The sequence below is a fragment of the Oncorhynchus tshawytscha genome, linkage group LG12 (genome assembly GCF_018296145.1).
Source record: "Oncorhynchus tshawytscha isolate Ot180627B linkage group LG12, Otsh_v2.0, whole genome shotgun sequence".
NCBI lineage: Eukaryota > Metazoa > Chordata > Actinopteri > Salmoniformes > Salmonidae > Oncorhynchus > Oncorhynchus tshawytscha.
The window spans coordinates 42,938,698-42,956,373 of NC_056440.1; the positions used below are offsets into that span (position 1 = coordinate 42,938,698).

Here is a 17,676-nt window from a genome sequence, read left to right on the forward strand (position 1 = left end):
AATGAAATTACAACCACCGACTGTTCTTATTGCTGTTGCTCTAAGATAGAAACTCAGTGTGAATGCCAATTCAATTGCAAGAAGGAAATAGTCAGTGGTTTTAATTGATTAACGTTTTATCTAAGAAATGTGGATTTCAGCAAACAGACACGCAACAGAGAACAAACATATGTACAGTTTAAATAATTTACATTTGAAGTATCGACTGCATATTGACTCAAAGTAGTCTGTTTTTTTTTTTTTTTTAACTCTACATTAAAAAAAGGACTTCTGCGCCATCATATTTTGTACCTTTACACGATCAATGTATGTTTCATGGCGGAATTATACGGTCTGTGGTAGAATTTACTTAAGGGGATAATCCACCACAAACCACTAATTCATATGATTAACAGTGGTAAAGAGCCTTAAATAACACTAATATGTGAAAATAATTATTTGTGAAGAAATTGTTCATTTTGTCTTTATATAAAGTTGGTAGCAACATGTGAAAATCATTGCAGAAATCTGTTGCAGCTCAACTACAAAATGCAATGCTCTCTCTGGGCTGGGTGGCTAGCTAGCTACAAAACATAGTTACACACAATATCAGCATGAGAAGTAGCTAGCTAGCGAGCTGTAAAATCACATAACAAACTGGACTATTCATTTAGGCGTCTATCTCACAGAGTTCAACTGCAGTTTGCCTCTGCCCAGTGCAGAATACGCAGCTAATGCAACAATGGCCCTTCCCCAGGTTACCCACAGGGTGCTGTGCGATACTTGAAGGAGAAACCGTTTAGACACCGTTTAGATTGAGCACATCTAAGCGAAATATATACTTTGTCAAGATGATATAGACCGATGGATGTTTTTAGACAAGTATGCCCATACCCTCTATTGGATGATTTGACGATCTGTAGTGCAGGTAATTGTTTTAAAAGCGTTATGAAATGTGATAGTGTGTTATCCCCTATCTCCAGTGACGAGAACCATGTAGCTATGACGCGTTCCTACACAATTTCCTGATTTCACAAATGGACCACTTAGAAGTGAAATCATAGCGATTGAACCTAGGCGTAAAAAAAAAAAATTGAATGACTTATGTCTGGCTGTGGATTATCCCTTTAACTCAGTGGAACTTGATGTGCAGCAGATTAATTCATGTAGAAATTAACTAATCAAATTTCCTTCTGTCAAAAATGTATATATTTTTTAACTAAGTTAAATGAACAACCACATGTAAAAAGTTGAAAGTTTATGTAACTGTCACTGTTGTTAAACTGGCCTGTTGGTTTGTTCCCTGCACTACACTGTTTACTACTGGCTTAGGAGTTGGCAGAGAAGCTCAGAAGAGAAAGAAGCAGATGGGTGTACAAAGCTCCCTTCACTATACCAGTTATTTGGAAATAAATCTTTTGAATGTAAAGGGAATTTTTCATTTAGTAGTTAGGACAAACAACTCAAAGTGCTAAAACTGACAACATTCATTTGGGAGGTACTGGTTCTAATCGAGTTGAAACATGAATACATTTTATCAATCGGACAATCATTTAAAATTATTATTTCTCAATTGCTTGTGTTTCAATAACAGAATTTTAAAAAGTAGATCTGTATTAATAATTTTTTACATTAAATGATCTGTTTCCATTAGGTGTAAACTATTGTCCTAAAATGTTATTGTCGATCCAAATATAATTTTGTGTGTAGTCTGAGCCCAACTCTGGATGAAATCATTGTGGAGTTCTTGGCTAGGCATGGGCTAGCCTTATTCAGGAGGGGGACATGTGAGATTAATTATTTCATGAGAACACCAATAAGAAAACCATAGTCAATTAAAAAGAAAATTAAAAAAGATGACCACAAGATTCTGTGGATTAAAAGAAGATCCTAATCAGTGCTCAGAATGATGAAGCAAAAATATTTTTGACAGGTGCTAGATAGGTTTCACATCTGCTACACCTGCCACAGGCTGGCCAAATAACTTTAGTGTGTCCTTGAAAGAAACGCATTACAATTATTCCGGGAATCATATTGCATTCATAATTGTAAGCAAGTGAACAAACTGGTTTAGTTGGGAAAATAAGTATGGGGCGGCAGGGTAGCCTAGTGGTTAGAGTGTTGGACTAGTAACTGGAAGGTTGCAAGTTCAAACCCCTGAGCTGACAAGGTACAAATCTGTCGTTCTGCCCCTGAACAGGCAGTTAACCCACTGTTCCTAGGCCGGCATTGAAAATAAGAATTTGTTCTTAACTGACTTGCCTAGTTAAATAAAGGTAAAATAAATAAATGCAAATATTTCTCTACATTGAGAGATTAATGGTAATTGTTCCCATTACTTCACTAGATTTGTGATTAACAACAACAACAACTAGGTTAATGGAACACCCTGACATCTACCTCCTTAATTTGACTTGCGACATCAGCTGCAACAAGTATAATAGAAACTTGAGCACTGGTGATGGCCGCAGCAGGAAGAAAATATACCCGGGTCGTTTTGGTTTTCAAACTAAGTGTCAATGAACAATACACAGAACAATTTGAGTGTATATAAAACAAATACTTACTGGTTCGTGGGCGGCGCTGAGAGGGGGAAGACCACCTCCTCTTCCTCGTATTCAGGTCCATCCTGCATGTCGCTTTCATCCACAGTTCCGAGTCCCCCGTAGCCTGGGGGCGGTGGGGGAGGTGGTGGCAGAGGGGGGAAGACACTTGACCCGTCGGGACCCACCGAGGTGGGTGACATCCGGATGCCGGGTCCCTCCGAGGTGGGGGAGTAGCACACACTGCCAATGGTCCCTGAACTTGTTCCTATAATAATTGCATGTCCGCCACTCCCTGTAGCGGACAAGGCAGGTCCGGCAGTATCTCCTCCAGACACGGGGTAAATCATACGTATATCAGGGGGGGAGTCTGGGGAGGTGTTCAACGGGTGGCGGAGGTTTGTTGCAGCTCCCTGGCCCAAATCAGTGACCCGCACTCTGGTCGGGTTGGGATAAAACGGAAAATGGGCCGTCTCTGGGCCTCCACCGCCCGCCACCCCTTTCCCTGCCGAGACAGAGCCCGTATCCTCGCTACTGACCTCCGCAGCCATCATTTTCGGAAAATACGTAGAGGGGAATAAGTCGAGAAGGGAACCTGCCCTTCCCCTCTAGTCTTGCAGCACCCCCTCACTGTTTGGGTTGGTAAAAACAACACCAAAAGTTTATTGGAAAACAACACATCAACGGTAGCCAGCTAGCGCTAGCTAGTGGTTAGCTGATAACGCAAACTCGTAAGCTAAACTCTAGCCAAAGCTAGTTAGCTACAGTAGCTAGCTTATGAAGACACGAGTTTTCATGAGTTTAAAGTTCTACTAGAATTGCGGTTTTGAAAATAACGTTTAAATACCTGAAGGGAGAGGCAGATGACGTATTTAATTCCTTTTTTTCCCCTAGTCCAGCCTGCTCCCTCGGCAGCCACCAGTCTACTTGTCGGTAAGTATTGTTTTATTGTCACTGCCTGTGTGTGCAATCCTGTAATGTGCTGTTGTTTTGCTCCTACGGAGTTCCCAAATGTCTTAAGGTTGCCACCACAAACGGCCCCTTCTGTCGCCTGAATCTTTGGTGGACTTAGTTTAGCCGATGTAGCCCACCAACTGAGCAAATTACAGCACTTCGTTCTTGCTTAAATTCGCGTTTCTTTCTCGATTACGGGGCTGGAGGCTTGCTGCCGCCGCTATTCGCTCCCTCCCTCTCCCCTCTCTGCTCGCGCAGGCCCAGCCAAGAGAGTACAGAGTAATTGCACGACGCGAGCTGCATCCATTATATCTGCTATCGGTGGTGAGGAAGTGAAAAGCAGTCTCGACAGAGGATTAGACTACAAACCCTCCATTAAAAGGAGGGAATTATCATACCATTCACGTGATGAATGTGTCACGCCACAGGTATGATACGCGTTACCTTTTGAATAGTAATTCAGAACCAGCCACACACTGTACGGGACCCTTTCAATGGTGATTTTAACTGAGACGGCGTGCGCATGTTCACCATAGAAGCCAAAACATTTCCCGGGATTTATTTTGTGTCAACTTCCTGGGTTTTCATATTTAGATTTAGCATGACTTATAAAAGCATGCTTGAATTATGAATTGGTGAGCTGTTTAGACCCTGATTGTAATAGTTTCGTAGTCTCTGAGCTAGCTAAATTAGCAAGTATTGACAAAAGAATGTTAGTTACGGCAGCTAGCTATATAAAAAATGTTTTTTTTAAAGATTAACTAGCTAACGTTAGATGTAATTTCTCTGTTCCACTCTGGTCTGTGCCCACTCTGTTGACTTCTCCCATCACTCGGGTGTGTTCAACAATTCCTTTCAATGTTTGTCTCAAAATAATAAGTAAAACACTGACGGGTGAAATATATGATCAGATTAACTAGCTACTTGTCATTAGCCTTTTAATTGGGAAATCAGCAGTTTCTACATACATCTTTGGACTTATAAATGAATTATATGTACCCATTGATTCTTGAAGAATATAACTAATGCCTTATGAGCTTAGTTCAACTGTCATACCCCCACCAGAACCCCCATTATAAGATTGTTTTACTCCAATGTTTGTAAACAAAATAAATGAAAACACTGTATAGCATCAAGCAATATCATGGATGGTCAGTCCTAGCTTCCATTGCTCTGTCTAAGAATTTGAGAGTGGTAACATTTCTCCAGCCCTGTCAAATACAGTATATATATAATTTTTTTTAACCAACACAGAGACATGGAAGAAAATTAATTGCAGCTTTAGTGCTTTTCATTAGCTTCATATTGTAACCTGCAGTAGGCTATCTATGTGAGTGAAGTACAATGAAAAGACTGGTTCCAACTACCCTGACCAAGGGCTGTTGGTCTTGCTGGCAAAGGCTAATCCCCTGTCAGTTAGACCAAATGGCCTGAAGGCTCTTATTCAAAGACTAGGAAACACTTACTTATACCCATGGTACAATTTAATAGTTCATATCTTTGTTGTTGTTGTAGGAAGACACCTCATAATGGCTAACATCGGGGGCATCTTTGTGTATTTTCATGAACATGGTATGAAAAGGAGGTCCTTAGCCCTGGTGATGGAGGCTGCTGCAGCTACAGGACTACCTGTGTCTTTAGTTAAGGTATGGAATGGAGGGAAGAGGTGGGGCGTGAGACGAAGGGAGGTGGAATTAGAGACGTGACTATAAGGTTGGTGGATTTTGAGGGGTTAGTGGCAAGAGGGGATTGGGGGGACAAATTAATTTTGGGGAGAGTGGGGAAAGAAATAGGCTGTGTTCTGATACCCTGCATCCAGAAGTGTTCACACTTTCATTTCACCCACTGCATTTAAAAGCATTGGATTGGTGCAAGCATAATGGGGAGACATTCCACCATAGCACAAAATTACTGACTGACCCCAGGCCAAGTTTTTTTCTTTCCTAACCCCCTGTATTATTAGAATATGGGGGGGGGGGCAATCCACTACCTAAAACACTGCAGATTAGGGAAGAGCAGGCAACAGTGTAAAATCATGTTTAATTACTGTACTGTAAACAGCTTTTTATCAACATAGAAGTTATACAGTGTTATGCTTGAATGTTTATAGTTGACTTACATCTAATGACAATGCTTTCCTTTGAAATTACAGAACTGGATTTGTAACTATGGGTGTTCACTTAATACCTCCTGCAACACCCGGCGCCGCAAAGCTGCTGGTTATAAGTGCAGTGTCTGCCTATAACTTGTTTTGCGCAGAGCTGCTGAAGGGGAAAGGTATGTATTCTCAGATTAATGTTTATTCCAACATAAAAATCTAGTCCTACATTCTGATGTGAAATGTTGAGAATTGCTCTATCACTTTCACTTCTCCATTCCATAATGCGTCTTTCCACAGTAGTCCTATTTTAGTCAGAAAAATATGATATATTCCTCATTTCAAATAAGACTGTTTCCTGCTGGATGTTTTTAAAGGGGGTTTTAAGTAAGAGTTTTATTTAAACAATGGTATTAATTCATTTTAATTTGGCGGACGCCTTTCAGGACACTCAGACATCTTACATTAAAAGTAGGCCTACATCAAATGAAATGTGGTACATAAAGTCATAAAATGAAGTGTGTCAATCAACAGTGCAATATAAAATAGAAACAATCTAAAATCAAAGGACCAGACAAAATAGGACAGATAAAAAGAGGAGGGAGGGGTTGGGAAGAGGATACAAACCCGATTTAGGGCAATGGTTTGGTTTAAGGTGGTAGGTTACCCAGTTTAGGGTAAGGATTTGGTTTAAGGTGGTGGGTTACCTGGTTTAGGGCAAGGGTTTGGTTTAAGGTGATAGGCTACCCAGTTTAGAGTAAGGGTTTGGTTTACGGTGGTAGGGGTACCCAGTTTAGGGTAAGGGTTTGGTTTAAGGTGGTAGAGTTTGGAATAGGAGCTAAAGGCCCGGGCACCCATGGTGGAATGGGGGGAGACAAGGAGACCAGCAGAGGAGGAGCGGATGGAGCGGGAGGGGGCATAGACTCGGAGAAGATCAGAGAGGTAGGTTGTGGAGGGCTTTGTAGGTGAGGAGGAGGATTTTAAAGTTAATACAGGATACCACAGGGAGCCAGGATTGGTTTGATGTGTTCAGTTGATCTGGTGCTGGTGTGAATTCTGTCAGCAGTTCAGAACCAGTTGGAGTCTAATGATGAGTTTGGTGGGGATCTGGTGAGGAGAGTGTTACAGTAGTCTTGTCGGTGTCACGTTCTGACCTTAGTTCCTTTGTTTTGTCGTTGTTTTTGTATGGTCAGGGCGTGAGTTGGGGTGGGCAGTCTGTTTGTTTTTCTATGTTGGTTTTTGTGTTCAGCCTAGTATGGTTCTCAATCAGAGGGAGGTGTCGTTAGTTGTCTCTGATTGAGAATCATACTTAGGTTGCCTTTTTTCCACCTGGGTTTTGTGGGTGTTTATTTTCTGTCTAGTGTTTGTTGTCACCTTACAGAACTGTTTCGGTTTTGTTGATTCACGTTTATTATTTTGTTCCAGTGTTCAGTTGTGTTTTTGAATGAATCAATATGGACACTTAACACGCTGCGTTTTGGTCCGATCCTTACTCCTCCTCAGACGAAGAGGAGGAAATCCGTTACAGTCAGGAAGTAACGAAGGCATGGATGATGGTTTCGGTGCTGTAGTGGCGGAGGTGGAGGAATGCTGTCCGGGTGCTGGTTTTTATGTGGAAAGAGGGAACTATTCAGGAAGACACCGAGGCTTTTGACTTGTTTAGAGAGGGACCAGGAAACCATCTTTGGTGATGCTTTGAAAGAGTGGATTTGGCGCTGATGAGCATGACCTCTGTTTGTTGCTGTTGAGTTTGAAAGGGTTCATGCTCATCCAGCTCTGGATGTTGTGAAGGCAGGGGAATGGTGGGTTTGGTGGAGAGGTAGAGCTGGGTGTCATCAGCATAGCAGTGTAAGTGAACTTTGATGTTGCATGATCTTGCCCAGGGGTACGAGGAATATGGATTCTTCTGACAATAAGAATGCATGGTTGAGGGAGATTTTTGCACATTAGAAAGTGATTTACAGGAATGAGGTCCATGGTTTGAATCACAAGTGAAATGTATTCAGAAATCTATTACTTAAAACTATGTGGCTCACTACAAATCACTTGTCAATCCATAATAATTCAGCAGTTGTGAAATGGGATGCTTTACAGTAAGTGGTAATGACAGTGTATCTATTCACACAACATCAAGCTGCCCTCAAACCTATATAACTAGTACACAATAATAAATGCAGTATCAACATTGTTCTGAAACATGTTGACTAGAGTTGTGCTGTTATCTAACAACCAGTACTGCTTGACTGTAATTACATAGCAGTTACATAGCAGTAAGTACAAAGTGATGCCATGTTTCTTAATTAGTTTCCAAGTGAACAGTAAGAAAGCTTTTTTATCCAGCCCGGCACTCACACCTGAATTGCCTGGCCAACGAATCACAAAGCCCTTGATACAGCCGAATGCAATTAGATAGATTTCAAATAAACAGCAGATTTATTTTCTGAAGCACCAATATCTTTCAGCACCAATATTAGAGAGTCACATCTCTATAATCACCATTGGAGCGCTCCGCATTAATATCACACAATCTTCTTACAATGATCCTATCACCAATATATACTTATTAGCTTTCACTTTAAATTAGAAACAGCAATACATACAAAGGTTTAGGGAGGCATGCCCAGGGTGAAGGAGAGTTTATCCTAGCTGGAGGTCATACTTTTGCCGTACTTACAATTCAACTACCAGGCTGCCTTTACTGGAAATTTGGTCTAAGTCACCTTCACTTCTCTTGTCCTCTGAAGGCACTCCAACCTTCACAATTTAAGGGGAATCCTCTGGCCACTGGGAAACACTGGAAATGTATAGGGAGAACCCCACCCACCAATAACGAGACTCATGTAGGCACAATCACAATTAGGTGACGCATGTCACACCAATCAAACATTCGACTTGGGTATTCCGTGATGTTTAATTAGAGAACAATTTAAAAGTGAATTGTTTTATTACACTTGTGCTCTTCATTACATCAAGCAATTTGTTTTCAACATATTTAGAAAGAGGTTAAGCTACACATGCCTAAGTTGCATTACTAAGTCGCTTAAAAGTGTCTGCTTAATAATGGCGTATATTATTAGATAATATTATGTGTGGACTATAAAAACTTTATAATGTTGATATATCATGGGTCACGTGTGTTATTGTGTGTTTATAACCTACTGTATCTGGCCTGTTAATCAGTTGAATATCTGATTAAATAGTGAAAGAACATGGTATGCTCGCCTTAGCTCTGTCACGGTAGAACTGTATCCCGAGCAAGAGCGCCCATTGTCTTGTACTACCGCATCGGTACAATAAACCAGAGATTTGTGACAGTTTTTGTACGTTTTTGTGTGCTATTTTGAGGGGCTACACTGCTAAATGCAACGTCTCCTATGGTGCGGAGCCTGGTGCAAGGAATTATGAGGAGGCCATTGTTAGAGGAGTGCAGGTCGGAATGTAGGGGTGCAGAAGGTCAGTAACGTATGATGGCGCCAGTCCATCGGGTGCTTTGTAGGTGAGCATTAGAAGTTTGAAGGTGATCCTGTATTGGTCAAGTAAGCCAATAGCGCACAACACTTTCACCATGACAATATCCTCTGTTATAGTTGACATCAGTAGACAATATTGTCATCTCAGGTGATCCTACAATCCTCAGTGGCAGGTGGGGGAGTTTAGGTGAGATGGAGAGGAGGAAATTCCAGAAGATGGCTGAGGAGCTCAGGGAGTCAAGGGATAAAGGACAGATGACTGAAGACGTTACGGCAAGAAAAGTTGATGACCACGGTGCACAACTGAGCAAGAGGACAAGTACATTGGAGTGTCTGTTTCTCAAACTAGACGCCTCACAAGTCCTCAACTGGCCTTCTAGGCAGAGTTGCAAAGAAAAAGCCATATCTCAAACTGGCCAATAAAAATAAAAGATTAAGATGGGCAAAAGAACACAGACACTGAACATAGGAACGAACTCTGCCTAGAAGGCCAGCATCCCGGAGTTGCCTCTTTACTGTTGACGTTGAGACTGGTGTTTTGTGGGTACTATTTAAAGAAGCTGCCAGTTGAGAACGTGTGAGGCGTCTGTTTCTCAAACTAGACACTCTAATGCACTTGTCCTCTTGCTCAGTTGTGCACCATGGCCTCCCACTCCTCATTCTATTCTGGCTAGAGACAGTTTGCACTGTTCCGTGAAGGGAGTAGTACACAGCGTCTTCAGTTTCTTGGCAATTTCTCACATGGAATAGCTTTAATTTCTCAGAACAACAATAGACTGACGAGTTTCAGAAGAAAGTTATTTGTTTTTGGCCATTTTGAGCCTGTAATCGAACCCACAAAAGCTCCAGATACTCAACTAGTCTAAAGAAAGACAGTTTTATTGCTTCTTTAATCAGAACAACAGTTTTCAGCTGTGCTAACATAATTGCAAAAGGATTTTGTAATGATCAATTATCCTTTTAAAATGATGAACTTGCATTTGCTAACACAACATGCCATTGGAACACAGGAGTGATGGTTTCTGATAATCGACCTCTGTACGCCTGTGTGTAGATACTCCATTAAAAATCTGTTGTTTCCAGCTACAATAGTCATTTACAACATTAACAATGTATTTCTGATCAATTTGATATTCATTTAATCTACAAAAAATGTGCATTTTTTTCAAAAACAAGGACATTTCTAAGTGACACCAAACTTTTGAACTGTAGTGTATGTTATCCACGCCAAGCTCTCTGTGTCTTCCCTGTTAGATGAATGTGGTGAAAAAGGTTGGTTCCCTTATTGCTCTTTTGAGGAGAGGACCGTAATTCGATGTCTGGGGCATGAGTTAACCATCAAGCGACCGTCATCTTATGGAAAGAAACAGCTGGAAGACATACTGGCAAAGGCAGGGGACTTCGAATTCAAAATGATTTTTTCTCATTCTGTCTTGTTTTTGTTCAATTTTCCAATGAAATGTGTACTTGACATATACTTGAAATGTATACTTGAAATTCATTAAAAATCCTACAATGTGATTTTCTGGATTTTTTTCTCATTTTGTCTGTCATAGTTGAAGTGTACCTATGATGAAAATTACAGGCCTCGCTCATCTTTTTAAGTGGGAGAACTTACACAATTGGTGGCTGACTAAATACTTTTTTGCCCCACTGTACATTTAAGCAGTGCATTGTAGGTACACAACACCACAATTTTGAATGGTAGGACATACAGTAGGTACTCTTTCCATTTGTCCTATTGAAGTACACAGAAAACTATAGTATTTAGCCTAAAGCAGGATATTATTTTACAGTAGGCTGTAGTGGTAGGCTAAAGGCTATATTCACATGGCACTATGTTAACATGTTAGAGAAACACATTGGTCTGAACAACTTATAGTCTCTTAGTGAATGTCTCTTGAGAAAAATGAGAGAAAAAAATTATCAAAATGTATGAGAATATTGCATTTTGAAATACAAATTCTATTGAATCTGTAGGAAATTTGAAATAGTGATCCCAACATCAGTGGACCTGCGTGAGGGGTGTGTCAGATTAATTAGGGAGTTTTGGAGGGGCTGAATGTTGCACCATTTAAGCCTAGGTGACAGCCGGGAGCCTCCTGTGGGTCTACTTTCTCCTGATGAATTTGTATGACAGACAGACAAGAAGTCAGAGAAATATACAGTAAGTAAGGAACGTCAAAAAAGGATGATAAAGAAAAATTATAGGCCTAACATCCAAAACATGCAGCTGCACAACAGAATGAACCACTAGTAGTCCACTTTCCACTATATTATCGTACTTGTAGAAATTGTAGTCTACTTAAGGCAAATATGTTTGATCGATTCGTAACAGAGAACAACAGTCGATGTTGTTATATGGCTGACATTCCTTCAAATCGCCTAATCGGCCTATGCGATATTAAGCACATCTTTATAGTGGAGTTTATTATAGGCTTAAGGATGCGACAGGTGCATCTATCTGCTTAGGCTCTATAGGCTACTACTTGACATTGACCTACGTCTATATGTCAACATAGCCTATATTAAAACAATGCAAATAAGTGTATGTTCTAACACGTGTGGTGGTAGGCTGCTTGCATCAAGTGGTGCTGCAGCACAGAGGAAATATATGTGGATGGATAACATGTGTCCATCTGCTTGAGCCCTACTTGCAAACTTCATCAAAAGTTAAAACACATCATGGCACTGCCATCTGCATGATAATGAATTCAGTGCATCATTGTCAAGCAATATCCTAAATAGACATAGGGCCGCTATTGTTATTTTACTGCTACTCTTGAATGATTTATTTTTGGTAGTTTTTGAGGTTCTAATGTCGATATAATTTCAGTTTAATATATACATTTACATACTTGTTTGACCTATTATTCAGCTTTTGACGTCCTAAAACCCATGTGTTTATCATGCCAGATCTGGTCATGTATGCAAAGATAGACTTTCTTGTCTTTTGTAGCTTAGACTTGGTGTTTGGCACGAATACGTATTTGGGATGATTCTGATTTTTTCTCCTCCTGCCCCATAGGAGCACATGGGGGGGGTGCACATGGGGGCTCAGTGGTGCCCCTAAAGGTCAATGTTAACCACACTTTAATGATTTGTAAATCATGACTAGATTGACATATCATAACGTAGCTGAACATGAAGGTTCACTAAGGGACACCTATTAAATAATGTCAGCCCCACATTTCAAGCTTGAATCTTAATAACAGAAAAACACATTTAAAAAAGTGCACATCTTAAAACATTGAAATGGCATGTGCTGATGTAATACAGCTTTATTTAGGTATTAATGAAGGTACATGTCATATTACACGTCAATTGGAATGATATTGGTGAAGATATTGATAAAGAAGATCAACCGAGCAAGGGTTAGGGTTAGGAGAAAAAACTACAAAATATGGTGCCATATTTGTAGTTCACAACTCTTCTGGTTTCTGTAACAATGTCAGTTGTTAGCCTATTTGTTACATACATTATTTAAAACAATCCAATGTTATATACGAAAACGTAGTTGTGGTTTAAATGAAAGAACGATAGAGCAACAAGAATTGATTAATCAGAAAATTCTGAAAGAATCACAGCTGAGACATAGGCTATAGAAATGTAAAGGGCATTTCTGATTGAGCCGATGTATGCAGCATTCACCGTGAATGCAGTCTCCGCGAAAGCGGGAACATTTCATTTAAATTTCAACAACTTGTAGGCCTATGTATGCTGTATATGAAAATGTGTAGCCTGGCCTATATGATGAGTATGGTTAACCCTAGCCAAAGTAGTGATTCAGGTGTTCAGATAGTGAACAACTGATGCGTTTTAAGCTCTCGCCCAAAGCCTGTTGGCTTGGCATGTGGACATAAACTCTCTGATCAATCAAATATAAGCTTATTCTTATCATTAAAAGTCTCTAGTGGTACAATCAAGCTGTTTCCCAAGTTTACTGAGGAGTATATTCAACCCTAGCTAAAAGCCTAATGACCTATTTATAAAAAGTTCTCCACTCCTCAGTGTACCGCTTCTCTTCATACGCCCGCTTTCTGAGGGAATGGAGCACAAAGAGCCTTTGCTTGAGGTGAAACTCCCCATTCTCCTCTGCTCCTCCTGCTCTCCATTAACAAACAGTGCTGTCCACCTGCACTGCATGCTCATACACCAGGGCCCGTGGGAGCTCTGAGGACGAACCTTGTCTCCTCAGGTTGTAGTCCTGCACAATTTGTTTTATGCTACTATCGCCCGTGGCAAAATATGTTGAAGGTAATTCAATCTAAACAATAAAACATTTGAAAATGACAAAAGCTGCTATACAATTACTCTGTTACCATCCAACAATAGATCATAAGCAACAGAAACCAAGTTCAAGAACAACCAAAAATAAAAAATATTATTCTGTTATCAGGCCACAGAGGAACCTCCGTTCTAGCACCAGACTGAAGGTTACCTCCAGATTGATCCTCAATCTGTTACTCTGCTGTCCCGCCCTGATCTGTTTTACCTGTCCTTGTGATTGTTTCTCCCCCCCCCCATGTGTTACTTATTCTCCCCAGTATATTTATCCCTGTGTTTCCTGTATCTCTGTGCCAGTTCGTCTTGGATGTTTCCAAGTCAACCAGCGGATTTCCCGTTTGCCTGCTTTTTGCATTCTCCTTTTTAGAGTCCTTCCGGTTTTGACCCTTGCCTGTTTCTGGACTTTGTGTCTGCCTGCCTTGACCACGAGCCTGTCTGCCACTGTGTACCTCCTGGACTCTGATCTGGTTTTGACCTTTTTTGCCTGTCCACGACCATTCTCTTGCCTACCTCTTTGGATTAATAAACATTGTAAGACTCCAACTACCTGCCTCCTGTGTCTGCATTTGGGTCTCGCCTTGTGCCTTGATAGTGAGGGACCATCGATGGAGGATGCTGTTCTTCCTCTCCAATGTTTTTGAGTTTTCTGTAATCAGAAAAGTTCTAAATAATTTGACCAGGGAGATCAATTATATTCATTGATCTAACAATTGCACTGTTAACTGAGGAAGTACCTCTCGATCTGCACAAGCTGACACACAGCTGTTCCATCTCCACTTTCCTGCTCACCCTGAAAAGAGGGCATACAATTAATGCAGGCCTAAAAATAACTTTGTTTAGTCATTTGAAATGAATGACATGCATTATAATTGTATGTTGCTGTAGCATTGCAACATATTGCTCCTCACAGCACAGAGAAGGTTTTTGCCTCAAGTTTGACACTGACATTCCTGCCCCAATTCCTAATGGTGTCCAGTGTTGTTCCTAAAACATTTGCCTGAAGCAGATCACACACAGTGGTGCCAGGTTCAGTGCCTAAATGGATGTTGCATGAGACAACCGATTATATTGCATTCAACATACACAATACCAAAATACTATCTCCAACCTTAAGACAACTAAGTCAAACAGATGAAGTGGAGGGATAACTGCACCATTTAAATATGAATTAGTGGCGATCTTTTATATCATGAGTTCAAATAATTCTAGATTTTGTCACATTCTCTTCCAGTCGTGCATAAGGTAACAATGGAAGTTATCCTTAAAATGCAGTGCATATTACGTTCGGGCAGTAGCCCTGTTGGTGATGGGCTTACAAATGAATCGATCCACATCAGCTTGGTTTGCAAAGTACTTTTCCTTATGTTTTGGTTGCTGATAACTTGATCCAGACTATTTTTTCCTAGGCAAACCTAAAAGCCCTTTTCTGCTACCACCACTGTTCCATTGTCCTGTAAAGAGATGTCAAATATACTTGCTTTATAGTTTTTGGACCCCAGGAAGAGTAGCTGCTGCTTTGTAACAGACCACGGGCATCCCAGTAAACAAATAAAATGAAAGACTGGAGGTCTGTTAGTCTGTATAATTGTTTGACAAAAATGGAACAGAGATGTTTCTAATAGATCGTTTCTGTTTATTAGAGAGGGAGACATCACAATTGATATCTTAGGCCTTAAATGTGTTTTTTGGGGTGATAAAACAAATTAAATAGGCCCAAAACATACAACAAACCTTGGGACAGAGCGGGTACTGGGTTCCATCTGCAGTTTCTGGGGCCAGACTGCGCAACATATCAAGTTCCGACATAGCATGTCGGAACTCCTCAAAGGCCTCATTTGTCAGGGCAGCATACAAGTCTCTTCCCTGAAATGAATATACAGAGTCACTTAAAGACACTGATTCATTACTGCATCCCTTTAGAGTAGGACATCAATACATACAGCAAATTCATCTTCACATACAAGTAGCACATGGTTTCTGTGACAGATCTGTACATCAAAACAGGAATTTGGTTATGAACTTTTGCAGGCAAAGTAGACATAGTATAGAATCAGATTATAAAAGTGACTACTTATTGTCCTATGAGGAACATTTTATGACAGGCATATAGCCCTCTGCCCTCCGCTTGAGTAGTGAGCAAACCACTGCTGATCATGCACTCGGCCTGAAAGAACAAAAATAGTTAGTCATGAAAAGTTCCAATAAAAAGAATGGAGCAAATATTACACATTTTCCAATGTAAATATAAATTGTTTTCTTTGACATATTTGTGATGCCTAACAACACAATACGCGGACAGGAATTCAGTTTCACCATCATTCGTGGTCAACAACATAGAAAACTTTGCATTTCACAAAGTCAACATAACCAACAAGCTTAAGAAGTTTAGTTGGTGAAAAATACATGGAGAAATAACGTTACCTCTGAGTGCACTATCGTTAGCATTGTCCCAGTCATAACAGCCCATAGGGCAGAAGCCTATCTCCTGTTCAGTAGTGTGAGGCAACTTGATATACAAGTACAGTATACCCCTTGGACAGGACGCTAGTCTACCGCAATGCCTTACCCCGAATCCATTTGCTTAATGTGGAGTGCCAAGCAGAGATATATTAGGACCCGCTTTTTAGAGTATTTGGTATGACAAAACTGGGGATCGAACCCAACCTTCCAATCTCAGGGCTGACACTAACGACAAGGCCACTGAGTTGATGGGTGCATTCAGCATTAAATAAAAAACATCTGCTGCTGTAACTCAAAACGGATGTTTTATGTTTTCTCCTTTAATGATTTGAGGGCAATCGCATACCAAAACTGTCTTGTTCACTTTTAATATCTGCAAAACCCTGTATTCCGAGTTGTAAAGGGGTGGCCAACCACATAATTAAACTCAGCAAAAAAAGAAATGTCCTCTCACTCAATTGCGTTTATTTTCAGCAAACTTAACATGTGTAGTAAATATTTATATGAACATGACAAGATTCAACAACTGAGACATAATCTGAACAAGTTCCACAGACATGTGACTAACATACATTTAATAATGTGTCCCTGAACAAAGGGGGGGTCAAAATCAAAAGTAACAGACAGTATCTGGTGTGGCCACCAGCTGCATTAAGTACTGCCCATAGCTGACGTTGTTGCCGATGATGTCTGGTGAGGACCTGCCTTACAACAGGCCTACAAGCCCTCAGTCCAGCCTCTTTCAGCCTATTGCGGACAGTCTGAGCACTGATAGAGGAGTTGTGCGTTCCTGGTGTAACTCGGGCAGTTGTTGTTGCCATCCTGTACCTGTCCTGCAGGTGTGATGTTCGGATGTACCGATCCTGTGCAGGTTTTGTTACACGTGGTCTGCCACTGCGAGGACGATCAGCTGTCTGTCCTGTCTCCCTGTAGTGCTGTCTTAGGCGTCTCACAGTACGGCCATTGCAATTTATTGACATCAGTAAGGTATCATATATTTCACCTGGATTCACCTGGTCAGTCTATGTCATGGAAAGAAATGGAATGTTTTGCATACTCAGTGTATATCATTTAAAAATGCAAACAAAATTGCCTTGAACAAAATTGCCTTCAAAAACACTTAAAAGCTTATGTAGAGATTAAGTTGAACGATATTTGTTTACTGCATTGTTATTTAAGGGCTTGTAAGTAAGCATTTCAATGGAATTTCTACATCTGTTGTATTTGGCGCATGTGACAAATACAATTTCATTTGATTTCATTTTGATTTGATATTACTTACATCAAATACCCTCAGAAGTCTACTGTGGTAGAGTGAGCACTTATGACCTTCTCTTCGCCTCCAGTGCCATTCGAAAGCAAACGGAAGGGTCCTTTTAAATTGACCATCCTTAAGAGGAAGAGTATTGGTTAAGAGTTTGAGCTTGGTTTCAATGATTTAGCAATGGCTAAAAAGCATGACCTGGTGAAAATAAGTAAGTTGTGGGTTGAAATATGTATCAGATAGAGAGAGACAGAGAATAAATACATTTTGTTGATCAGTTTAAATGCAACTGCAAAGGCCTCAGACACTGACCATTTCACTTAACTTATGTTTGAGAAATTAGTTTCTGTGTCAATTGGGCACATGATGAAACATTGTCAATGATAATTACCTGCCAGATCTCCAGGTAGTGCACAATGTTCTTGTCTTTATGGGTGGCCACCAACCAGTAAAAGAGAGCAAAATATTGTCTCAGCCCCACAGTCAGTGGACTGCGTACATATACAGGGTACATATACCCCCCCCCCATATACATATACAGTACCAGTCAAAAGTTTGGACACACCTACTCATTCAAGGGTTTTTCTTATTATTTTTTACTATTTCTACATTTTAGAATAA

The 17,676-nt window shown here is 40.5% G+C and overlaps 1 protein-coding gene and 1 long non-coding RNA gene across 5 annotated transcripts in view; one reads left to right on the plus strand and one right to left on the minus strand.

Annotated features, from left to right (window-relative positions):
* LOC112263373 (ras GTPase-activating protein 1) overlaps positions 1-3,076 on the minus strand; it is a 56,108-nt gene extending 53,032 nt beyond the window's left edge. For both annotated transcript variants that reach the window (XM_024439532.2, XM_024439530.2), the window contains exon 1: positions 2,547-3,076. In XM_024439532.2, coding sequence (XP_024295300.1) covers positions 2,547-3,076 — 530 coding nt within the window. The remainder of the gene's footprint in view (positions 1-2,546) is intronic.
* A 258-nt stretch (positions 3,077-3,334) lies between these two features.
* Positions 3,335-10,572, plus strand: LOC112263375. 3 transcript variants are annotated; one of them, XR_006084695.1, is made up of 5 exons: positions 3,769-3,904; positions 4,992-5,122; positions 5,629-5,753; positions 8,920-9,363; positions 10,299-10,572. It is a non-coding gene; the product is annotated as an uncharacterized LOC112263375 (long non-coding RNA). The 3 variants fall into 3 exon arrangements; XR_002955484.2 differs by lacking the exons at positions 3,769-3,904; positions 8,920-9,363 and adding an exon at positions 3,335-3,455; XR_006084694.1 differs by lacking the exon at positions 8,920-9,363.
* The last annotated feature ends 7,104 nt before the right edge of the window (positions 10,573-17,676 follow it).